Here is a 22,271-nt window from a genome sequence, read left to right as displayed (position 1 = left end):
CTCTGTTGGTAACTACTAACTGTAGGGATACAGTGAACTCAATGTCATGTTCACGAAACCAGTTTGAGATGATAATGACAACATGATGTGTTATCCTTTTATAAGCAGCCATCAGAAGATTGGTACACTGTGGTCATAAAGGAACGGACATGGTCAGCAGCAATAATCAGGGTCTCAAAGTGTATCAAGACAATATTGCCTATAACCGTTACATCAACAACAGCCTGGCACCAACAACAGTGCCACATTGTCCTTTAAATCACCTTTCATCTTTCAGCAGGCATCTTGACCATCGACATGGCTTTCAGTTGTTGTGACTGGCCACTTAGAGGTTTGTGTTAACAAGTAGTTGGATAGTTGCTCCTAATAAAGTGGCAATTTGCCAATTAAGGAGTCAAACATCTCAAGAAGACTCCCAGCGTTGGAATTTGGATTCAAAAGGACTCTCAATGCAAAACCAAAAATCTATCTGCGAGATTATGGGACCATTAAGGGTATGTTGTGTGTGTAAGTCGGGGGGGGGGGGTGTTCTATTCCACTGCGGGTCAGTGGGCAATAAAGCCTTGATTAAGGGTATATATGTTACCAGTAAAGACTATGGCAGTGATGATCAAAGAAAAAATGCATTAAGGAGGTAGGCATGTTATCATCCAACCCAGCTCTGAAGAGAAGAGTTCATAAGAGTCAAAGCATTCATAAACTTTGATAACAGATGGACAAAAGAAAAATGAAGCTGCATCAGGTGACCCTGAATAGTCTCTTAGTTGTGCTGTAGTAGGTCTAGACTGCTGGGAGCTTCACATGATGCACTAAGTGTTTCTTCCTCACTCACTTTTTTCTTTTCGTTCACTATGTGTTTATACACCACTCTGCAATTAGTCATTAGTTATTATTAATCTCTGGCTGTCTTCCACAGCATGTCTTTGTCCTGTCTTTCCCCAACTCATTGCTGATGGCCGCCCTCCCTGAGTCTGGTTCCGCCAGAGGTTCCTTCATGTTACAAGGGAGTTTTTCCTTCCCACTGTCGCCAAAGCAGTCCTCATAAGAGGTCATATGACTGTTGAGGGTTGTTTTTCTTTGTATTATTGTGGGGTCTTTACCTTATAGTACAAAGTGCCTTTAGACCACTGATGTTGTGATTTGCCATTAAATAAACTGAATTGAATTCAAATGAAGTGAAATGTATTGAATTGAATTGGTCATGTCAGAGATATCTAGACGGACTAGATAGTGATGTCCATGGTTTCCAGTTTTCAAAATTGTGAAAACTGTACAAATTCCTGCATTTATGTAGCTGAGGCTTTCTGTGTTTAATGTTAGTAACTACTGTTAATCACCGCAATCAGATAATAATGTAGACAGATGGAGAAATCAGACACACAAGTCCTGAGCCCATTTAAGAGGCTGACGGTCACGAAGGCCAGACAGAAAGCCGATATCTTTGTTTTCCATGACTTAATACTGTTTGTTGTCTTTAACCCAGACATAGTAAGAGTGAGAAGGCTGAAGAGGAGGGAGAAGAAGAAATGAGAGACCACATAAATAGTCAAATTTCCCCCACAGGTGTCTGTGTAACTAAATAATGCATTTTTCATGCATTATGGCTTTTAAAGGCACCAGTAACAATCTTCCAACTCATTTTGTCAATTATTATAGTATATATGTATTATATTTATGTATATTTAGATGCAGAAAATGGAAAGCAATGTAGCAGAACATTGTGCAATAAAATACATATTATACCTACTGTATTTCCTTGGCTTTAGAAAAATTTGTTTTAATTTAAAAGCAAACCAAAAAAATGATTAAATTAGCACATCTACAGCACAGACATATTAGACAGACAGGGCTTTAAATCTCTACTTCAGAACTACTTTTAAATATTAAAGCATGATAAAGTTCTCTATATCTATATAGCTCAAAACTGCAATAATTACCACAATGCAATAAATATATGTTGTTTTTAAAAGAGCATTCTATGTGTCAAAATAACCTATTAGAAAGAATATTTTGCAGGGTAGAAAAAAGTAAAAAGACATGTAAATTGTTTTGTTCTACAACAATATTTAGTTATGAGTGACTTAAATACAGAATGTTACAAATCACTTTTTTAAATATGACAAAATTTAAATATGTACAAATAACATTATTTGGAGCATGTGAAGTTAAATTAGTAGAACACCCAGAACTGTACCCAAATGTTAACTTCAGTCACGACTGGATTCAACCATGCATGAGAGAAATCTTCAAAAAGCAGCGCTGCAGTAGAGGCAAGTATTAACTGGTAAATATAATAACAGTTGGGAGTGTTTCAGTTATCATTTGATTTAACAGGGTCTGGTATGTAACCTCTACTGAAACAGCACTAGAGCTTTTTTTCATATAAAATACAGTTTTATCATCAGTCTAATTAAAAAAAACAAAACCCTTTCTTCAAAGTAAAGTATGACTATAAGGCCCCAGGGACCGTTCAGTCGCATCCCAAGTATTTCCCTCAGCCCCTCAAGTATCTCGTCTCTCAGGGATGCCAAAGTTTGAAGTTGGCTGAAGCTTTTTTTATTTTTTCAAAAAGCACAGAGTCTACTCTGTTATTATCTTATTCCACTTTCCATTTCACGCAAGTGTGAGCGGTGCCTCTACTGCAGGTTGGTGGCTGGATTTCTTGCTCGAACACGTCGCAAGGATGAATGCTGGCTCAGTCTGATTGGTCCATGTTCACTGTTGTACTTTTAGCTAGTCTCTGGGTTTAATCGGTTGTTTCCAGCTGGGATCATGTTCTAAACAATGTTAAGAAGACAACAGTCCCAGAGAGTCAGATGCCTCTCCACATTGGGCTCCTTTTGACTGCTTTTCACTCTGTGTGGCCGGCTGCTTTGGTCTTTTTGATCAGGGAAGCGCTCTAATCCTCCTTTTGTTGATAGAGAAGCAACACTGCTTCTTGCAGTGGTACTTGCAGTCTGTTGTAAGTCATCACATGTAAATATGTAGGTCCACTTCCTGCCCTTTTGACTAGAGACATTCTCACCTTTCTGACCTTTTGTTTCCAGACTAAACAGCCCAATAAATGGGAGGTATGCAGTCCTGCTCCTGCCTTTGGTTTCTTAATTCCACTCAGACCTCAGGTGGTTGGGGATACATTGACACACTAGGCGGCTGTAGTAAAATCCATCCTGGCACATGCGTCTGGGGTTTCTGCATGGCAACCTGTAACAACTAGAGACAGGAAGGGACAGATCAAGAGAAACAGAGGGGATCAAGAGGTAGTGTAAAAAATAATAGAAAAGGAAAATAAGATAAAGAAAAGAAATGAAAGCAGGAAAAGAAGACAAAGGGGGAAATGAAATGAGAACATCCAGAAAAAGATTTTTGAGAAGGGTGAGGTTGAGAGTGGGAAGATAGGAACAGAAGAGAAATACAAAGGAGATTATTTTTGTCTTGGCATGCTTACTATTGATTATTCAGATCATCATATCCCTTTTGGGCAAACCTTCATCCAAGTTTTGTTTGCATCAAAGGACTCTGTGTGTGAGGAAAAAAAGAGGGAGTACTTTTCCGGGGGGAAGGGGGGGGGGGGGGGGGGGGATTGAAAACTCTCACTTCAAAATCACAGTAGGTGTACGGTCCTTTGTGAGCCACCTCCTGCGACCAGATGTTAAATCAGACTTAACCTTTTAAAGCCCAAACTATGAAGAAATTACCAGAAAATTATTTTTTTCTTTTTGGTAAATGGAGGGTCTGTTGGACCTTATAGCAAATGTTTTAAATAAAATATTTATGTATGTATGTTTAAGTTTTAATTTCTGTTATATTTACATCTGACATGTTTTTCCTGCAAGTTATTGCTTAAGATGTGCCACATACTGGGATGAAAAATGATGTAAAGTCTCAAAATCCCATATGTGAAATAGGATAAACTAGGCATTAAAGGTTAAGTAAAAAAGTAAGTAAGAAAGTGAGAAAGTGAGCAAGAAAAGAAAAACTACAAAAAAAAAGTGGAATTAGTTTGCTATTTGTGAACTATGCCTGTAAAGTCCGTTCTAAATGACTACTTATCCTTTGTCAAACATAAAAAATGCAAATGTCAGCAAAATAAATTCCAAAACTTAAATGCAGCTTAAGGATTGGTTAATTTAACTTCTAGTTTTTATTTGCGCATCTGAATTAATTTGACTTGTGTGCAAACACTTTAGAGATTCTGCAGGAGACATTTACTGTGTACTTAACTAGGAAGAGACAATTTTTTAAATTTAATTTTAAGTTCCTAGGCAACTCCTAAATGAGGTATTCAGGGCATGGCCCCCTGAGAGGAGGCCCTGGGGCAGAACCAGGATACACTGGGGAGATTACATCTCTTGGCTGACTTGGGAATGCCTTGGTGTCCTCCCCGGAAAAGCTGGAGGCTGAGGGAGGTCATGGGTGTCTCTGCTTATGCTGCCCCCATGTTCCGGACCCAGATAAACAGGATGGATGAATAGATATTTTATGCTTTCATATCATTTTAGATTAAAAAAATGAGTAATAATGACTGAATAGACAAAAGGTGGCTAAAATGGAGGCTACAATTTTCCACAAAGAGTGAATTTATTTCAGCCCCCCTAAGCTCAGAAAATGTAGAAAACTGGCATTAAAGGTCACTTGCACGTAAATCCGTGAACTTTACCACATGGAAGGCCACTAATGTAAAAGCCGAGGTCTGCGGTTGTGTTTTCTTTGTGCCTGTCACTCCATCTGTCTCTGAGCTGGTCTCTGTCTGCTCTGATGGTTGCTCTGCTCACTGTCATCAAGTTCACCCAGTCTCCTTCTCTGTCTCTCTGCAGGCCTCTCGGGTCAGGGGAAGGTTGATCCCTTGCATGCTAACTGTGGGAACCGAGGCATGCACGCAAAACACACGCAAATATTTAGAATGCCTCAAGTCCATAAAAGGTCACATGGAAACATGTGAGCAAAAGAAAATGGAGGGAGATGTTTGTGTGGAATGTTTGACGTCTCCATCGAGAGTTGTTTCTCTTAATGCTCTCACTCTTTCCATGGGTGATGGCACCCCAGTGGGTCACCAGCCATTGGAAGCATCACGTGCAGGAGTAGCTCCCGCAGTGTAAGCCACTGTTTGAGGGAGCAAGTATGGAAGTGGCTGTGTACATATTGTACTCAGATTGCAGCACAACAGTGAAAATCTACACCGTGTGCAAACTCTTTCCAAAATAAAACTCCCATATCCGCAATTCTAAAACACTGAGCCAGTTTACCAGTCGTTAGTGCCAAGTTGTATGTTTTCAGTGATTGTTGTAATCACTCTCCAAGAGATCACCTCCTGCTGTGGTTTGAATAAATGATAAATGATTTCCATTGGCACAAACATATTGTCATGGTCTCCATTTCCTGGTTAAATTTGATTTCTGATCCCTGCTTGGATTTAGCTGATACTGTTCACTTTGTTACTGTCCCCTTTGTCCTCACTTCTTTGTCCTTCTCTGTTTTGTCTGTGTGTTGGCTTCTTTGTGTGTTTCAAGTATTTGTTTTCCCTCCTTTTATTATTGTCACCTGTGTTCAGCTGTTTTCACCTGTAACTAATCAACCCTGTGTGTGTGGTCTGTCTGATATCCTCGTGTTGGTTATGTACCAGCCATGTTATAGTTTTGCAACTTGGAAAAAAGTCCACAGGGTTAGGTTAGGGTTATGGGGTTAGGATTACGATTTGGTGTGCGGTGTTACAGCGTTTCCACGTTTAAAAACTACAACATAACTATATTGTGACTGGTCACTTTTGATGTTGATCCTGGACCAGCATCCAGGAACAACTTTGACACAACAATCAGATTGATTAAACCAGTTTACTGAACTTTGTGTATTTCTGTTTTTTTGGAGCAGGCATTAAAGGCTCAGATTGGTTTATTTAACCCACCTCATTGTTTTATGTTTGTGTCCTTTAAATCTCTTTCAGAGATTTGTGTTCTTAGCCACATGTGTCAGTCAGTGCATTTACATAATACAGAGGAAGTGTTTAGTTGGGGATTTTTCTTTTTACATTGGAACTAAGAAGAGGAATTACTAATTCCAGTGAATTGTTTGGATGACACATGCATAGCAACCAGACTTGGATACTGCTTTTAGTGTGCGTAAGTACACTTTATTGGTGGTTGCATGTTGGATTGTGATTTTAAACCAAGAGGAGGGTATTTTATGTCACATAGAGACAGTGACAGAACAGAAAGTAGTCTGATGCCAGTGGAGGTGTAAGACATCTGTGATTAGTGGTGGATTCAGGTTTTTTAAATACAACAATCAACTATTAACAGATATAATTAAAAACCTAATTAATGTCTTTAATTAAATTTGTCTGTGGTTAAATATTTTCTTTGATCAGATAAGGTTCTCTTGAGTTTAGTTGGCAGACGCCCACAGTGTGGATACCTGAGATGAACAAACCAAACAGCCACTTTGGCTCAAAGCCAGTAGCAGGAGTGGACTTCTGACTGCTTTTTACACCTACCTGCAGGTGTTTGGGTTGAACTTCTTGCCCTGCCGCATGCACGACTCATGACTCTCTCTGCACTGACACAGACAAGTATCTGGGTTCAGAGGCTGATGTCCGGGACATTCTGCAGCGCACACACAGCCGCAGAGATCATCATCCCACCTCTGGCCAGCAGGGCATGACTTCCCCTCGCCCTGACCTTCGCACTGGCATTCACCTGAGAGAAGATCACCGAGAAAACCGAAGAGGGAGAAGGATTTTATGAATCAAAATGAAACTTTATCATATATTGTGTCACACATGCCTGACAGCACTGTCGGGCTAAGTATTTGATGGTCGTGTTTCTACTTGTAAGACATTTGCATGAAGCTATCTTCCCCAAACTTCCCTGTATCTGTGTATTTTTGTCTCTCGAGCTTGCTCATTTACTGTCAGAGTGATGGCTTCATGGCGCATTTATTGTAAACTGCTCACAGTGAATCCAAAGGCTTGAGGAAAACTTAATTCTCAAGAGCTGCACATTACCATTTTGCACAACGCAGCCAAAACATATTTAAATACAATAAATGAAACCCTTGCTTACAAGTGTTGTGGTCCAGTTTCCAGCCTGGATCACAGCTGGCTTCAGTGAGTCCATTTTGACAGATGCATTCACATGTGGACTCTTCCAGAACCCGATTGGGCCCACAGAGAGCCAGAAGGCCAGAGTCCAGCACTTCTGGAAAACATAAAAAAGTGAAAAATTGTATTCTGTCAGGGTTTTTTTTCTTTTTCAGATTTATGAAATATTGTGCAGAGTCATGATCCCCAGAGGATGAAACACTGTAACTGTGAGGTTGGCATTTTCCCAGGAAGAGAAACAGATTCCTTTAATGTTGTTTCAGGAAGGCCATCCGGTGTTTGGCACTGCCCACTGTGGCGATCCCTTACGAATAAGGGAGCAACTAAAACTAGCTCATCTATACAGACATTTGATGGATTGTCATGAAATATGGGTTAGGGTTAGATGTTCAAGTTCCCCAGAGGATGAAATCTAATGCCTTTGATGGCCTCCTGATTACATTCAGGTCAACATTTTAATCTGTCCAGTACAAAAGATTCCCTGCAGCTGTACCTTGAACTAAGATTTGACTTCATGATATGTCAGCTAAACATCAGCCTGTTAGCATGATAGTATTATGTTTGCAGCCTCCCAAAGTTTAGTGCTTTCATGGCCGTCAGTTTGGCAGGCAGCTACAGGAACTGTGGTTAAGTTGCAGAGAGACTGGCATTTTCTTTTCTTAGGACACATACCTGTGGTAAATCCAAAGAAGAGAATAGTTTTTGGTTTACACTTATACTAATGTTGCCTGTGGAAACAATAGTTCAAAGACGGACCTCTCAGTATAGATCAGATGAACAGCTATGAAAATGATAAACAATAATATATGTCAAGAGAGGTTACTTTAATGTAAAAAAGAGTGGTAGGAACTGTAGTTCACTACATGATTGTACAAGTAAAACGGCACAAAAACATTCCTGCTACAAATGAATAGGCAGTACCTCAGGGAAAGATTTGCCACCCAAACGCCATCATCATCACCATCATCATCATCATCTGGGTGTTGTTACTCAGTTTTTTTTTTTGGTTCACATCCCAAAACGTGCTCAGTGGAAGTTTTTTGTACTATTGTGCATTCCACTTCAGAGCCGTGACCCAATTAAAAGGACATGTCTTGTTTAAAGGACATGCCTGAGTTTAAAAAAACAACACTATTTCTAACACGTTGGAGTGTCCGTGCTGTCCATTACGGAGCCCCACAGGGGACATGGGAGAAAAAAAATTGAGACGGACTTTTGCGAGATCTCGCAAAACTATCTCGGGATCTCGCAAAACTTTTGCGAGATCTCGCAAAACTAGCCGCATTCTTCGGACGCCGGCTCGAAGCCGACCGGGAGGTCGAGGCACGATGTGCCGGGAAAGCAGTGTTCCTCCCGGCTGTAGTAGGTCTAGACCTCCCGTTAGCTTCGAGCTAACGGGAAGAATGCGGCTAAAACTTTTGCGAGATCTCACAAAAGTTTTGCGAGATCCCGAGTTTGTTTTGCGAGATCTCACAAAAGTTTTGCGAGATCTCGCAAAAGTCCGTCTTAATTTTTTTTCCTCCCATGTCCCCTGCGGGGCTCCGTAGTCCGTACTGCAGAAAGGGTGGGTCAGACAAAAATATCAAACTCTGCAGTGAGATTTTGACCCATGAATTAATCTCTGTTTTTCATGTCATCAAAATGACGCTCAAACTTTGACATCCTCATTTAAAGGCTTTATTTGGAACATAAGTCAGCCTTGTTCACTGGATTTACCACTTTGGTTTCATTTGCCAAAAAGTTTACTCTTCTATGACTCTTTTTCCACCATTGTAGTTCTGGTACCAATGCAGATCCCATTCTGTGTTGGTGCCTTTTGAGTACCAGGGGCTCAAGAGGATTCAGAACCAATTATTATGTTGCGTCATTAGGAGAAGTTGGGGTAGTGGTCTCCTTGGCTCTGGTGCTAGTCTTTTTTCAGTGCAAAAGGGTGGAGCTAGTTCTAGATTGGCCATCTGCGCCACATCAGTGGAAAAACTGTAATTGTCAGTTTTGTCTATAGTGGGTGTCAACCACATGCTTGAGAACCACTGATGGACTAGACTGAATATGCATCAGCATGAGTAGAAAATGACTAATTTGACCAACATGACTCATGCATGCTTACCTGCCTCTCTCTCAGGGTAGTTTATCGTGTCTGCAGAGACGCACACACAGTTTGCTGGATCCCATAAGCCCGAGGCACAGGCACGTTCAGGAGGAGAGCACCTATCAAAACACAGACACGCACTCACGCTATATTATAAATGCATGGATACACAAAAGAGTGAGTCATGAATGGCTGTAAAGGCACCCACACGTCACTCTTCACCTATCACTCCAACTCACAGGCGATCTGTTGCTGCTCGTCTGATGATGGAGCGGAGTGGCCGCTTGGGGAGGCAATCGCATGAAGTGTGGTTGATGAAGGTTACCGTGACAGCAGTGTAATCCAACCTGGACTGGGATCGTTCCATCAGCTAGGAGTGGGAAGAAGAAAGTTAGACGTGCATGTGTGCATAAAAATCTGCATTGTGGAAGGAATTAGTGTTTGTTCTTTTCTTTCCTGTTCTTCTGCTGCAGTACTGCTGATGTTTAGATGCTGATGTAATTGTTGTAAGATTGTGCAACTGTGCGTGACTCAACTGTGTATATTGTCTTAACATCATGTCCATTTGCAGCCAAAGGCTGTCCCACTGGAGAAGGGTGTGTTGTGATACAGACAAGCTGGTTACATAAATGGGCAGATTGGTTTCTGTCCTCTTTCCTGATGCAGTTTGTGGCGCAAGAGCATAAAATCTGGAGCAGAGTGTTAAATAATTCAAGCGCTGAAGAGTGTACAAGATACGGTGGCCCTGAGAGGCCAAACGGCCTGCAACTTAAGAAAACACCAGCAATAAGAAAAACGCTGCAAAAGCACACAAAACACAAAATAGGAAAAATGACAACGGAAATAGGAAAAACTAAAACAGAAATAGGAAAAAAAAGCTGATTTCCAAAAGTACAAAGGAAGTGTTTCTGGGGAGACAATAACCCGACGGACCAGTTGTAGGAACCAAAATATGTTAAGTATTGTGCTGGGAGACACTTAAAAAAGTGGAGGATTTATCGGTTTTGTGAGGAAAGAAAAGATGAGAGGTAAGTGTGTTAACCTAACCATTAACCCAAAAATCTGTCATCAGTATTATATGAATCATGATAAAACACGCCTACCATGTTTTGGGTTCCTGGAACTGGTCCGTCAATGGTTATTGTCCCCCCAGAAACACTTCCCTTATATTTTTTCCTATTTCCCTTGTTGTTTTTCCCTATTTCTGTTTTGTTTTTTCCTATTTTTCTGTTGTCGTTTTTCCTATTTCCATTATGTTTTGTGTGCTTTTGCAGCATTTTTCTTATTGCTGGTGTTTTCTTAAGTTGCAGTCTGTTTGGCCTCTCAGGGCAACCATAACAAGATGTTAGATACAAGGAGGTAAAATAGAGACTTTGCATGGCTTACCGTCTTGTTCACAAGAGCGTAACTTGTATTTGTGCAGTAAAAAGCTTCGTTGTTGCAGCATCCACTGCAACGATGCAGTGCCACACAATGAGGGAGGTAGAATTGACTGGTGGATTCTGGGTATTCTTTAGCGACTTCAATGCACACCTCTCTGGGCTGGCACGAGGTTCGTTGGATCTCCTCCAGGATGACTGAAAATACAGCCAACAATGCATGACAACAGGAACTGCACCCCTCTGTGAAGGCCACACCAGACATCTTTGAACCACACCTTCAGTTTAATTCTAAAATTACTTAAACACAATCTGAGATGCTTATAGCTTAAAGATCCACCTTTAGCAACATTCACTTCAAGCAACGGTATTCTGTATGGCTTTATTAGTCGGTTACATCATTATGGAGGAATTTGGACCCACGCTTCTTTACAGTGGTGCTACATTTCATTGAGGTTTGCGGGAATTCAGCTCTCTTAAGTTCCCAGCACAGCATTTCAGTGGAGCTGAGGTCTGGACTTTAACTGGGTCGTTACAACGCCTTGATTATTTTCTTTCTCTGTCATTCTGTTGTTGACTTGCTGCTATGCTTGGGGATCACTGCCCCTTACATCATCTGGTTTGGGCCAAGCTTTAGGTGTGGGACAATGGCTTCACATTTGACTCTAGAACACTTTACAGAGGAGTTGATGGTTGACTCAGTGACTGCAGGGTGCGAGGTCCTTTGGCTGCAAAACAAGCCTAAACCATCACACCTCCACCTCCGTTCTTGACAGTCAGTATGAGGTGTTTGTGCTGATATGCTGGGTTTTCTGTCTATCACTTTGGTCTTGTCTGTCCAAAGCACAGAAGTCTTCTGATTTGTTCAGATGCAACTTTGCAAACCTAAGCCATGCTGCCATGTTTTTTCAGAGAGAAGAGGCCTTCTCCTTAAAACAGTTTCAAACACATCATACATAATTGTACTGCCGTTATCTTTAATATTGAACATGCTAACTGAGACCTGTAGAGTCTGAGGTGTGTTTTTTTCACTCTAGGCATTGCATGGTCTGACCTTGAGGCATCAATTCTTTGGATGAGTGGAGGCTGTCTTGAATGTTTTCCACTGGTGAGTAATCTTTCTCACTGTAAATTGTTTGGAAATGGCTTTGCATCCCTTTCCAGACTGATGGGTAGCAACAATTGCCTCTCTAAAGATCATTGCTGATGTCTTTCTTCCCTGGCATTGTGTGAACACACACCTGAATGCGGCAGATAAGCAAACTTCCAAAATTTCAGCTTTTCTCTAGAGGTGGTCACACTTGCTGATGATCAGTTAATCATGTGCACTTGATTAGCAGTGCCTGGCTGCTACTTCCCCTTTTAATTCTTATGGAAGCGGTAAGGGTGTATTCAGGGTTTTACATACTGCTTCTGCATGTGGGTTTTTTTTTTTTTGAGATAGTGAAATATTTACCGTGTTGTTGTTCACATATTTTTCCACATGAGTGTATAAACACCCACCTGAGGATTCAGAAACCACATTTGGGATAATTCTCGCCACAATTTGTTTCTGCAGAAGCACATTTTTGACATACAGCTGCTCAGTGAACACAACAGTAATTTCCATTGTATGCTGGTAATTTATAGGTAGATTCTGTTTGTTTCCCCCTTTCTTCGTTTTTCTGTTTATTAGAGGTTTTAGGGAGAGGAAATGCTCATTCTCTGCAATACCAGCTACTTTTTCTGTCTCCAGTACAATGAAATCCATCTGTTAGTCCTTAAAAAACACAATTGTGTGGTTATGTCACTGCTACATTTTTTCCACTTTGCCAGTCTGTTCAAGTATTTCAGACTGCTGTGATTGAAAGGCTGACATTAGCAGCAATAACACTGTCTTGACTTCCACAAATCTAATGATTCTGAAGAAATAATAATAAACAGACTACCTCTGTGCAAGCCATCAGTGTTTACCTCGCCAAGTGTCATCAACTTTGTAAAGAGCCTCCTCCCTCATCGGAACCCACATGTCCTGATTGTTAGCGTTGAGTAAAGGGCTCATTGAAGATGTGGATAAAGATGATGAAGAGGGGGATGAAGAGCTGTGCCATGACCTCTTCTTTAGGCACTGCTGAATCACACTGTATTCAGGGTATAGGAACTGTAGAAGGTCATCCACACTTTTTATTGTCTCCAAACTGAGCTGGTCATTTGACTGGAACAGAGCATGGGGGGGAAAGAAGAATAGAGAAATTATACTTTTTACATATGTAGTCAGCACAAAGAGTAAAAAGAGTTATGTAGACAGAAAATGAACCTAAAAGATGATAAACAAACGTCACAAATCTTGCAGCTAAGAGGGTGTTTTGGTTGTGTAATAAAATAGAAATTATTTAAAAACACTCTTTTTATAGTTTGGCTTCAGAACGATTTAGTTGTGTATTTTTGGTGAAAAATGGTTTGATACAGTGGAATTTACAGCATGGAGTTTGCTGGTTTGTTCTGGGTAAACAGTGAATACCTCAGCTGCCAATGTGTTGTAACATGTTGTTTTTGGCTACTGTTAGTTAAGAGCATGCATGTCCTCTCTTCACCTGCACACACTGCTATTTTTTAATGACAAAAAAAAAAAGAAAAAAAATCCAAAGCAGGAAAACTTAATTTGAGAATACACATAGGGTATACATAAGTCTACAAATAAATACACAGTATATATAGCACTATGTAAAAGTCTTGAGTCACCTTCATTTCTTTGTATTTTGCTAGGAAATTGGGAAATAGGTGCAGCGATTTATTGAAATAACAACAGAGTTTGTGCAATTCTAACAAGCTTGAAAGTCAATATTTAGTATGACCACCTTTATTCTTCAACACAGTCTGAACTTAAGAGAGTTCAGAGTGTGTTGAATAATAAAGGCACACTCTTCTAATTTCTATAAGTAGTCTTCAGGAATAGTTCTCCTGGCTTCTTGAAAGACATCCAAAGCTCTTCTTTGGATGTTTCTGCCTTTTGTTCTGTTCTCTGTCAACATGATCCCACACTGCTTCAACAGTGTTGAGGTCCGGGCTCTGGGGAGGCCAATCCATAACTGATAGTGTTCCACTGTGTGTTTTATGTATCCAGGTATGGTTTTACTGCACTGGGAGTGGGTTTTTCATTGTCTTGCTGAAAAATTAAGGTATTGCATGGTGGATCTAAATCTGATGGCACTTTTTTTGCATACAAGATTCCATCAATTTTGATAGTCCCCAAAACAAGTGGTTGAAATGCAGCAAAACCATGACAGAGGCTCCACCGTGTTTTATAGATGGGCACTCACCGTCCTACCTCTCTCCTAACCTCCAACATATCAGTTATGATTTGAATGAAACCTTTAACATTTGGATTCATCACTCCACCACATGTGTTGCCCCCTGTTTTCACTCCAGTTCTTGTATAATGTGGCATACCTAAGCCTTTCCTCCCTGTTTCTCCACCTTAAGCCTTCTTGACAGCCACCCTTCCACTGAGATTATTTCTGATGAAGCTTCAGTGAACAGAAGATGGATCAACTGAAGGTCCAGATGCATCTCTTAGGTCCTGTGTCAGGTCTTTGATTGCTTTCCTTCATATTTCTTAAGGACATGACTTTCAGATATGGTTCATCTGCTGTAGATAGGTTTTAAGCCTGGCACTTCTTTTTTCCTCCACTTGTATAGTTTCCCCTAGTTGTTTCAAGACATTGCACATCGTGCTAAAGAGCCATTTTATGCCTGTCAAACTGTGTCATCTTTGGCATTTTTCATAGATTTGGCTACAAAAATGAGAACAAGTTTTGTGTTTTTGTGACAGCTGCTGGTAATAAAGTGCCTAAAGATACAATTTAAAAGTGGTTCTTTGCTAAGTTGTCTTTTATGTGCAGACAAAACACTGCTTAATCCCTTCAGTTAGGAGCCTTTTTATGCTTGAATGATTCATAGGTCAGTCTCAACTGGCTTAACAAACAAAAAACATTCATCTGAAAATTAGCAGGTACACAGACAATAAGTGAAAAAGCAGCCAATGTCCAAAGAAAAACTTTGAAAGAACTTCAGAAATCCTGGATAACTATAGCTCAATGGCACTTTAAAAAAACTACAAGAAAGTCTGGCTGCTTAGAAGGAAAATATAAAGAATTGAGGGGTGACTCAATGGTTTTGCGTAGTACTGTATGAATCATCCAGAGTTACTCTACTATAATCTAAAAACAAAAGACAGAGCTGGAAATGAGCATAACAGGTCAGCTTCCATTGAAGCCTCCTATGTAAGAGCTTTTGGAGTTTACTCTAGGACAACACTGGGCCTCCTTAAATAGACAAACGTAATGGAGATTATTCAATGTGGTGGATGAGATCCATACAGTAAATCAGTTTAAAGCAGATATCACTCTATAAACCCTTCCAGCTGTGAGTCATTCCCTTAATGATTTTCCCGCCATCATGATAAACGACTCTCTTCTGTTTTAATAGAGTAGATGAAAGATGAGAGATTAACGGACTAATAGACGCTGCTGTATTATCTGACTAAATGTCAGCAGGGAGTTGGTCTTTGAGTGTCACATTTGAAGTCTTCCTGGGAACATGGGTGGGTTGTTTAATTTCCCAGGCTGAGAGAGAGCAGACTGGCACAGCTGGCACTGCCTAAACAGAAACTGGATCTCTGCAGTGTTATCACTATTTCCATTTATCTCTTTCTGTCTGCCTCCCCCCTCCTTTTTCATTTCCCTCCATCCGTCTTAACAAATATCAACATACTTTACTGTCATTATTAACCTCCCCTTCATAGCAGTTTTTTATGTCCACCTGTTACTATAAATATGGAATTCTGAATTTAGTGTAAAAACAAAACTGCATAAAAATCTGTATACACGAAGCTCCAGCTTGATGATCCATGACAACTTCATGGTGCCACTACTGGAAATAAGAGATGCTGTTTTTAGACCATATCTGCTTTTGAGATACCTAAGTTAAAAGAACCAACACTGGTCTTGTTTCCACCTCAGTGAACCCAGAACCTTTAATCCCAGCAACTTTTTTAATGTTCTTTCAGACAGTTGTTTGTCTGTGTTTCTCCCCAGTCTCTAAAGGCCTGTAGACAGCTGTTTTTACACATGAGACTCCTTTGCACTCCGTCATCCCCTGAGCTGTGCCACACGTGTAACTTTTGTTTTGGATGGAAATAGCTGTCAGGTGATATAAATCTATCTGACAGCCATTTTGCACATTTATAAACTATAAAATAGAGCTGAGTGCATTTCTAAAAATATAGTTGATCAACTTCAGCAGAACAGAAAAGAACATACTTGCCCTGTTTGTACGGAATTAATTCAAGGATCTTTTGATTTCCTATTAATCTTTTGACCAACCTAGGTTGCTATTTAAAACCAGTAGAAAGAAAAGTTTGTGGTATATTTACTGTAGAATTGTTTAGCGCTGTACTTCTCATTACAGAGCAGATGACAGACTCTTCTCTCTCATTTTGCCCTTTTTCTCCTGCTCTTCCTCCTCTCTTGCATTGTTAGTTGATCACATAACATGAGGTAATCGCTAAGGGACCGTGAAGTCATAATTGACTGATCTTGCATCCATTGTGTCTAACATCAGGCATTGCTGGCATATAGACACACACATGTGCACACACCCATTCATTTCTCACTCTTATTATTATTGCTGTTGTTGTTAGTAGCTGTAGTAGTAGTAGTAGTAGTAGTAGTAGTAGTAGTATTACAACCACATTAAGTCTGAAGTTATTGTGACTTAAACAGAGTTTAAAAAAGATACATACACGTATGGAAAAAGTGCTCAGAAGAAAAACAAGTCCTCTATCTTAAGCGTGAAAAGCACTATGACTCATTGTTGTCATAGATGTTTTTGATAAGTCTGAAGTTTTTCACTTATGCACCGAGCAGCTTCCACTAAATGAGGTCTACTTTCCTAGAGCAGGAAACCAAACACCGAACCATTTCCTGGCTGGCTCGTAAACAGCCTTTGTTGTCAGGTAAACTTTCAAAACCATGCTGACTTTTGTTTTTTTCTTTCTTTAGTCATAACTTAATAACATCACAGAAACAAGCAGTTGCTTTACAAAACAAAACAAAAAAGTTGTGTAAAACAAATGCATTATATAAATGCATATCTTCTAATTTTGTGTAATGAAAAGCAAATGATAACCTCTATATTTAGAAATCTACTCCATGTTTCTGTGATCATACTATTTGTATGATTTATTAATAAGTTGCTTTCTAGAGGCTGCAAGGATTCTTCTTATAACTGGTTCTTAAAGTTTCTTATAATTTGTGTTTTAAGCTTTTGAAGGATTTAGGTGTCCCACAGGGATCAATACTTGGCCCCCAGCTGTTAATGTTATACATTAATAAGTTATATTACAATATAACTTATTAATTAAATATAATAGTTATATTGTTATACAATATAAATTATCTGATAATATCACACAATCTAAACATTTTACAAAGGAACATCAAATGTTCACTTCTATGCGGATGATACCATCTTGTGTGCAGCCAGCTCTATGGTGAGGAATCTTCATGTTTTAAGTTTTCACTGAAAGAAAAACTGTTTGCACTTGACTACTGTTAGTTTTGGAGTATGCATTTGCATTCAAGCACCTAAGAAGATGGTGTTTTCTTTAATCTTAAGTGCATTACACTTTTTTTTGTTTACATAGTATACAAAAATGATGCCACTTTCTTTAGGTTCTGATAAATCTACCAAATTTGATTCACATGATACAATCTGGTGGGAAACTAAATATATTCCATGACTCAGTAAAGTAAAGTAAAGTAAAGTGTGCGTGTTAGTCCCCATAGGGAAATAGTTCCTCTGCATTTAACCCATTCACCCAGTGAAGCAGTGGGCAGCCACCAATGCAGCGCCCGGGGAGCAGCGTGTAGGGACGGCACCTTGCTCAGGGGTACCTCAGGGTAGCCGTTCAGTGGAGTCGAACCTCAGTAGCTTGTAGAAGAAACTTTGCCAGCAGTAACTGGAAGCAATTGTTTTCTCTATGACTATCAATCACATGCATTTTTGTGGAGGAATTCTCTTTATAGTGCCCCATATATTGAGGTTTGTGGACATTTGTTTTTACGCTACTTGCTTCATCTCCCACACAATTTTTTTTAGGTTGAGGCCTGGACTTTAACTGGACTAAAGCATTTTATTGTTTTTATTTTATTTTAATTTATTTTTAGCCATTTTATTATAGTCACTGCTCTATTTGGGCTCATTGTCCTCTTACATCAATGGTTCCCAAACTTTTTTTGCTTGGCCCCCCTTTGTTTAGTAAACAATTAAGCAAATATGAGTAATCTGCAATAAATTACAGGTAGTAAGGAAATACACTACTAACTCTTTTACGCTACGTCCACACCTACACGGGTGTTTTGGAAAACGCAGCTGTTTCGTCCACACGTAAACGGCGTTCCAAATCACCGAAAACTGAGATTTTTTAAAACTCCCTTTTTGCGTTTACGTGTGGACGAGCAATACAGAGTTTGTCACACAACATCACGCTGTGCCACGTTATTGTTTACATGAGATGAATTGCAGAATGGCAGATAGTCAGATTAACAGTATTTTGTTTCTATCTTCAGGTTTTACACATGAAGTTACTGTCCCTCTATTTAGAAAGGCAGAGGCATCACGGTGTAATTATTTTACATGCAGTTGTTTTTTTCCTGTGTAATAATATTCAACATTACTATCAATACATTTTTCAAAAAATGCCTCTCTGTGCAAAATGGGTTTAAAAACATAAACAGCTGTAGGATACTGTTTGTCCGTGATTTAGACAGGGGGAACAAATTGTGGCAGGATCAGCCTCATATTATCTGTATCCCACTGTAACTTTACTGTATAAAGAGCTAACATCTCCAAAATGTCAGGAGTAATTAATCATTACAACAAGTGTTTGTGAGTTAGGGTAAAAGGGAAAACCAATCATGCAGCAGAGACCTACCTTGGCACTTGTGCAGGTGAACCCAAAGGGAAAAATATGCTTCACCATATTTTCTAGTCTTTGGCTTAGAATGAAGTTGGTTTGGAAACATATTCAGCTATGCTTTATCTCCTGCTTTGCGTTTGTGTGGTGCTAGCAGTGTCCGAGCATTGTCCCCCCCCCCTGGCATACCACCCCCCCCCCCCCCCCCCCCCCTGCAATGGCTCTGCGCCCCCCTTAGGGGGCGGGCCCCACACTTTGGGAAGGTCTGTCTTACATGATTCAGTTTGTTTGACCACTAAAACCAAGCTTTGGCTGTTGGACAGATTCACATTCAACTGCAGAATACTTTGGTATACAGAGGAATACATGGTTGACTAAATGACTGGAAGGTATCCAGGTCCTGTGTCTGCAAAATAAGCACAAATCATAACTCTTCCGCCACCATGCTCAAGTTGAATTTCCTGTGACGTCCCAGGATTGTGACATAGTGACAAACATAACATAATTATTATTAATGGGATGACTGTGGCTCAAGAGGTAGAGTGGGTTTTCATCTCAGAAGGTCAGTGGCTTAATCTCCGGTGGTTCAGGTGTGCATCCTTGCGTGTCAAAGTATCTTTGGGCAAGATATTGAACCCCAAGTGGCCCCACTATATCCTTTTTAGTGTGAATGTTGGGTTTAAAGCACTTATGCACTTTATTTTTCATTTGACTGTATGTATTTTATGCTATTGAAGTATGCCAGTGTACCACAAGAATGAACACTGTGTTTTTCCCCTAAAACATAATTGTATTTATTTTCCAGTTGAACATTTTAATGGCCATTGTTATGCTCATGATGCCATTATTGAAAGCTTATTCCAAACTCCATTTAGACAAAATGTTTGGTTTTCACTGCATTACTTATCTGTAATGTTCCTACTCTGCACAATAACAAAATTCAGGCTAAAGCAAGGCATCACTGAGCTCCTTGCATTTTGTTAAATAGCTTATAGTGTGAAAACACATCATGAAGGAGCAAAACAATTGCTGGAAGATTTAATATTCACAATTTGATGACATATATGAGACAGCTACAACAATAGCTAGTTGAAGTTCTGCAAAAGTTACATGTCCCAAAAAGTCACTGTTGGTTGGAAGGCATCAGGTTAGCTGTGTGTTTTTTTTTATTTTTTATTTTTTATTAAGGACATGCTATCAAGCTTAATCAAGTTTAAAATGAACAACTGGAAGTTGTTAGGTTTATATACCCCATGTGGATTTTATTGATTTTATGATGACTCCATTGTGTAAACCACTGTGATTGTTGGAAATGTTGCTTGTGTAAAAAAGATTACATCTGTGAGATTGCCTAAGTAAATACAGCTTAAATAACGCAATCCTTACAAAACGTATTCTCACATATAATGTTTCAGTGCTGACGGTGCAGAGGACAATCTCAACAGTTGGGCAATCTGCTGTCTGTGTCTACGTATCAAGCACATAGGTTAATGGTTCTTTAATACTATTTCTATAACATCTGTGTGCCATCCATGGAAGCATCTACAATTCTTTGTTCATTCAGCTTTTTCTCTAAAATGTTCATCGTTATGGAATCGATTGTAAGAAAAACTAACATAATTATCATGTTGTGAGGTGTGAAGTGTAAATACTTACCTGTGTGCCCATGTCTCCAGATTGGTAATAGTCTGTATAGTCTTGTCCTGAGCACAAATTGCTGATATTAAGCATCCATAGGAGCACAGCTGGTATCCACATAGTGAGGATATAGAGAGAAGGGGGGGAAGGAGAGGAGATGTCAGGACAGAGGAAGAGGAAGTTGGCGGATTTAAAGCTTGATGTAAAGAGAAAGCCAGGAAGGAGGAGAGGAAGGTGGAGGATAAGGAAAGAGGTTTCCGCAGATTTTATAGGTATCTCTCAGCTCCTCTCTTCATTCTATCCTGGGACGAAGTTGCTCTTCTGGCACAGGTTGGTTAAATTTGGGAAATCAGCTGAATAAATCATGATGAGGAAATCTACTCCTCTTCCTCGTGTCAAACCACAGCTCGTTCTCGTGCACGCTCTCTCTCTCTAGCCTCTCCTGTCGTCTCGCTGCTCTTCCATTCTTGCCGTTGGCCGTGATGTCAGGTGTCTGTTAGTCGCTGTTTGTCTCAGTTTTGTCTTCACTTTGTCTCCTCTTTATATCTTTCTTGGCCTTGGCCTGGACCTACTCCTCGGTCTCTGGCCCTTTTTTGTTTGCTGACTCTCGCATTTATCTCCCTTTTTCCTCTCTCCAGCCTTGGTCGTCCTTGTCAGTCTCCTTTCCTCGCCCTTCACACTTGTGTACCTCCTCGCCTTTTTTATCTGTATTTTTTTCCTCGTCTTTGCACAACAGCTGTGCTCTTCCCTCCCTCCTCTCTCTCTCTCTCTCTCTCTCTCTCCCTCAGATTATTTCTGACTCTTTATCTGTCTCCTCTTTCTTCCCCAGAAAGCTTCAGGGCACAGCTCTGTCTGTCTGTCTCTCTGGATTTCCCCCCTCCTGCTTTCTGAATCAGTCCCAACTTTTCTGTCAGGGTGTGTGATCCTTAGAAAAGCATCAAAGGGAGTTGAAACAATAGAAAGTGGCTTATTTAAAATCCTGCCCTGAAAAAAAAAATAGAAGAGAAAAAAAAAGAAAGGAAAGAGTCAGTCGTTTTAAGTTCCAGTCCAAACAGAGTGAACATGCGTCCTGTTCGCAGGCGTCCTGCTGGAGTGAATGAGACAAACAAGAATGGCTTGTATTTAATGGGCGGGGTAAAGGATTTGAGAGACATGGTTTGTACAGCTGATTATACTGACCCCCGCCACCCAGCCCAGAAATTGCAGGCTATGCAGCGCCTGGGCACTGGCACATTTTCCCTTAGCAGATGCCATCATCTTCTTTATTTTAAGATTTAAATTCACTGGACAGACTGTTTCCCCCCCGCTGCTGTGGGTTCTATAATTTGATTCTCTCAGACACATAACACGCTGAACTGTCACTTTTTAAAATCAGATTATCCTCCCACATTCCCCATCACTCTTCTGTTTCTCACACAGTTGTTATCGTGACATCTTTTGTCATTCTGTCTCTGTAATTCCTGGTAACGGGAGCAGCTGCTGGTGGGGAAGAAAAAAATGCGCATGTTCGCTCACCTGGGAGTGATGAATGTGAGTTTCCTAACTGCAGCTCTAAGTGCCTTTTTATGAGCTCCTAATACCTTTGCTGCCTCTCTCTCTCTGGTTTATCTCAGCTGCCCCCAGTTCCTGTCGATTTCTCTTCACCCCCATGAGCACTATTTCTTTGTCAGGACTAGTCTGTGTGTGTGAGAGGCACATATGAAGCTCTCACACCTGCAGCTCACAGCCTTTTCTGACATTTTTTACCCCTCTCAGGTTCCATCTTTGCCTTTTCTTCACTCTGGCTTTCACTTTTTTTTCCTGACCAACTCTGGTTTTGTCCCTTACAGGTCCTAAAAAAAGACAAACTTTACATACCTCCTTAACTATACTGCCCCAAGGCTGTGGGCATGTGTGTCACGGAGCAGCAGGAGGAGGAGGAGGAGGAGAAGAAGGAGAGAGGAACAGCAGAAGGAGCTTTTATCTTTTTCTATATTCTGAAATCTTTTTTTCCACTTTCCCCCTTTACCGACAACTATAAAGTAAATTATGGGGATGTCAGGCAGACAGACGGTATATAGAAGTGGAGAAAAGGCAGGAGGAGGAGGCAAAGAGAGGTGTGTCTGGGAAACG

General features: G+C 40.3%; 1 protein-coding gene across 2 annotated transcripts; it reads right to left on the bottom strand.

Annotated features, from left to right (window-relative positions):
* Positions 1-542: 542 nt before the first annotated feature.
* LOC146642359 (vascular endothelial growth factor C-like) lies at positions 543-21,270 on the bottom strand. Of its 2 annotated transcripts, none has more exons than XR_014909529.1 (8): positions 20,178-21,270; positions 12,518-12,758; positions 10,572-10,762; positions 9,425-9,555; positions 9,208-9,304; positions 7,059-7,193; positions 6,491-6,692; positions 543-3,213 (listed from the first exon to the last, which is right to left on the bottom strand). XR_014909529.1 is itself a non-coding variant. In XM_085397262.1 (8 exons), exons 1-8 carry the CDS (start codon positions 20,277-20,279, stop codon positions 3,102-3,104), a joined length of 1,215 nt encoding a protein of 404 aa, XP_085253388.1. In that variant the 5' UTR covers positions 20,280-21,269; the 3' UTR covers positions 1,653-3,101. The 2 variants fall into 2 exon arrangements, 1 of the variants encoding a protein (XP_085253388.1); XM_085397262.1 differs by having other exon boundaries at positions 1,653-3,213; positions 9,204-9,304; positions 20,178-21,269.
* Between the last annotated feature and the right edge of the window lie 1,001 nt (positions 21,271-22,271).

Source organism: Rhamphochromis longiceps, linkage group LG23 (assembly GCF_057381845.1).
Source record: "Rhamphochromis longiceps isolate RC_006_pf linkage group LG23, R_longiceps_female_GT1.1, whole genome shotgun sequence".
NCBI lineage: Eukaryota > Metazoa > Chordata > Actinopteri > Cichliformes > Cichlidae > Rhamphochromis > Rhamphochromis longiceps.
The sequence above is the reverse complement of the archived record's forward strand: the minus strand, read 5'-3'. Positions and strand labels throughout refer to the sequence as shown.

Excerpts from the sequence above, each read along its gene's own strand:
- LOC146642359 (XM_085397262.1), bottom strand. The coding sequence starts at position 20,279 with ATGTGGATACCAGCTGTGCTCCTATGGATGCTTAATATCAGCAATTTG. Across the intron at positions 9,305-9,424 it reads CGAGCAGCAACAGATCGCCT|GTGCTCTCCTCCTGAACGTG; the intron begins GTGAGTTGGAGT and ends GTGTTTTGATAG. Across the intron at positions 3,214-6,490 it reads TTCAACCCAAACACCTGCAG|TTGTTACAGGTTGCCATGCA; the intron begins GTAGGTGTAAAA and ends TCCTGTCTCTAG.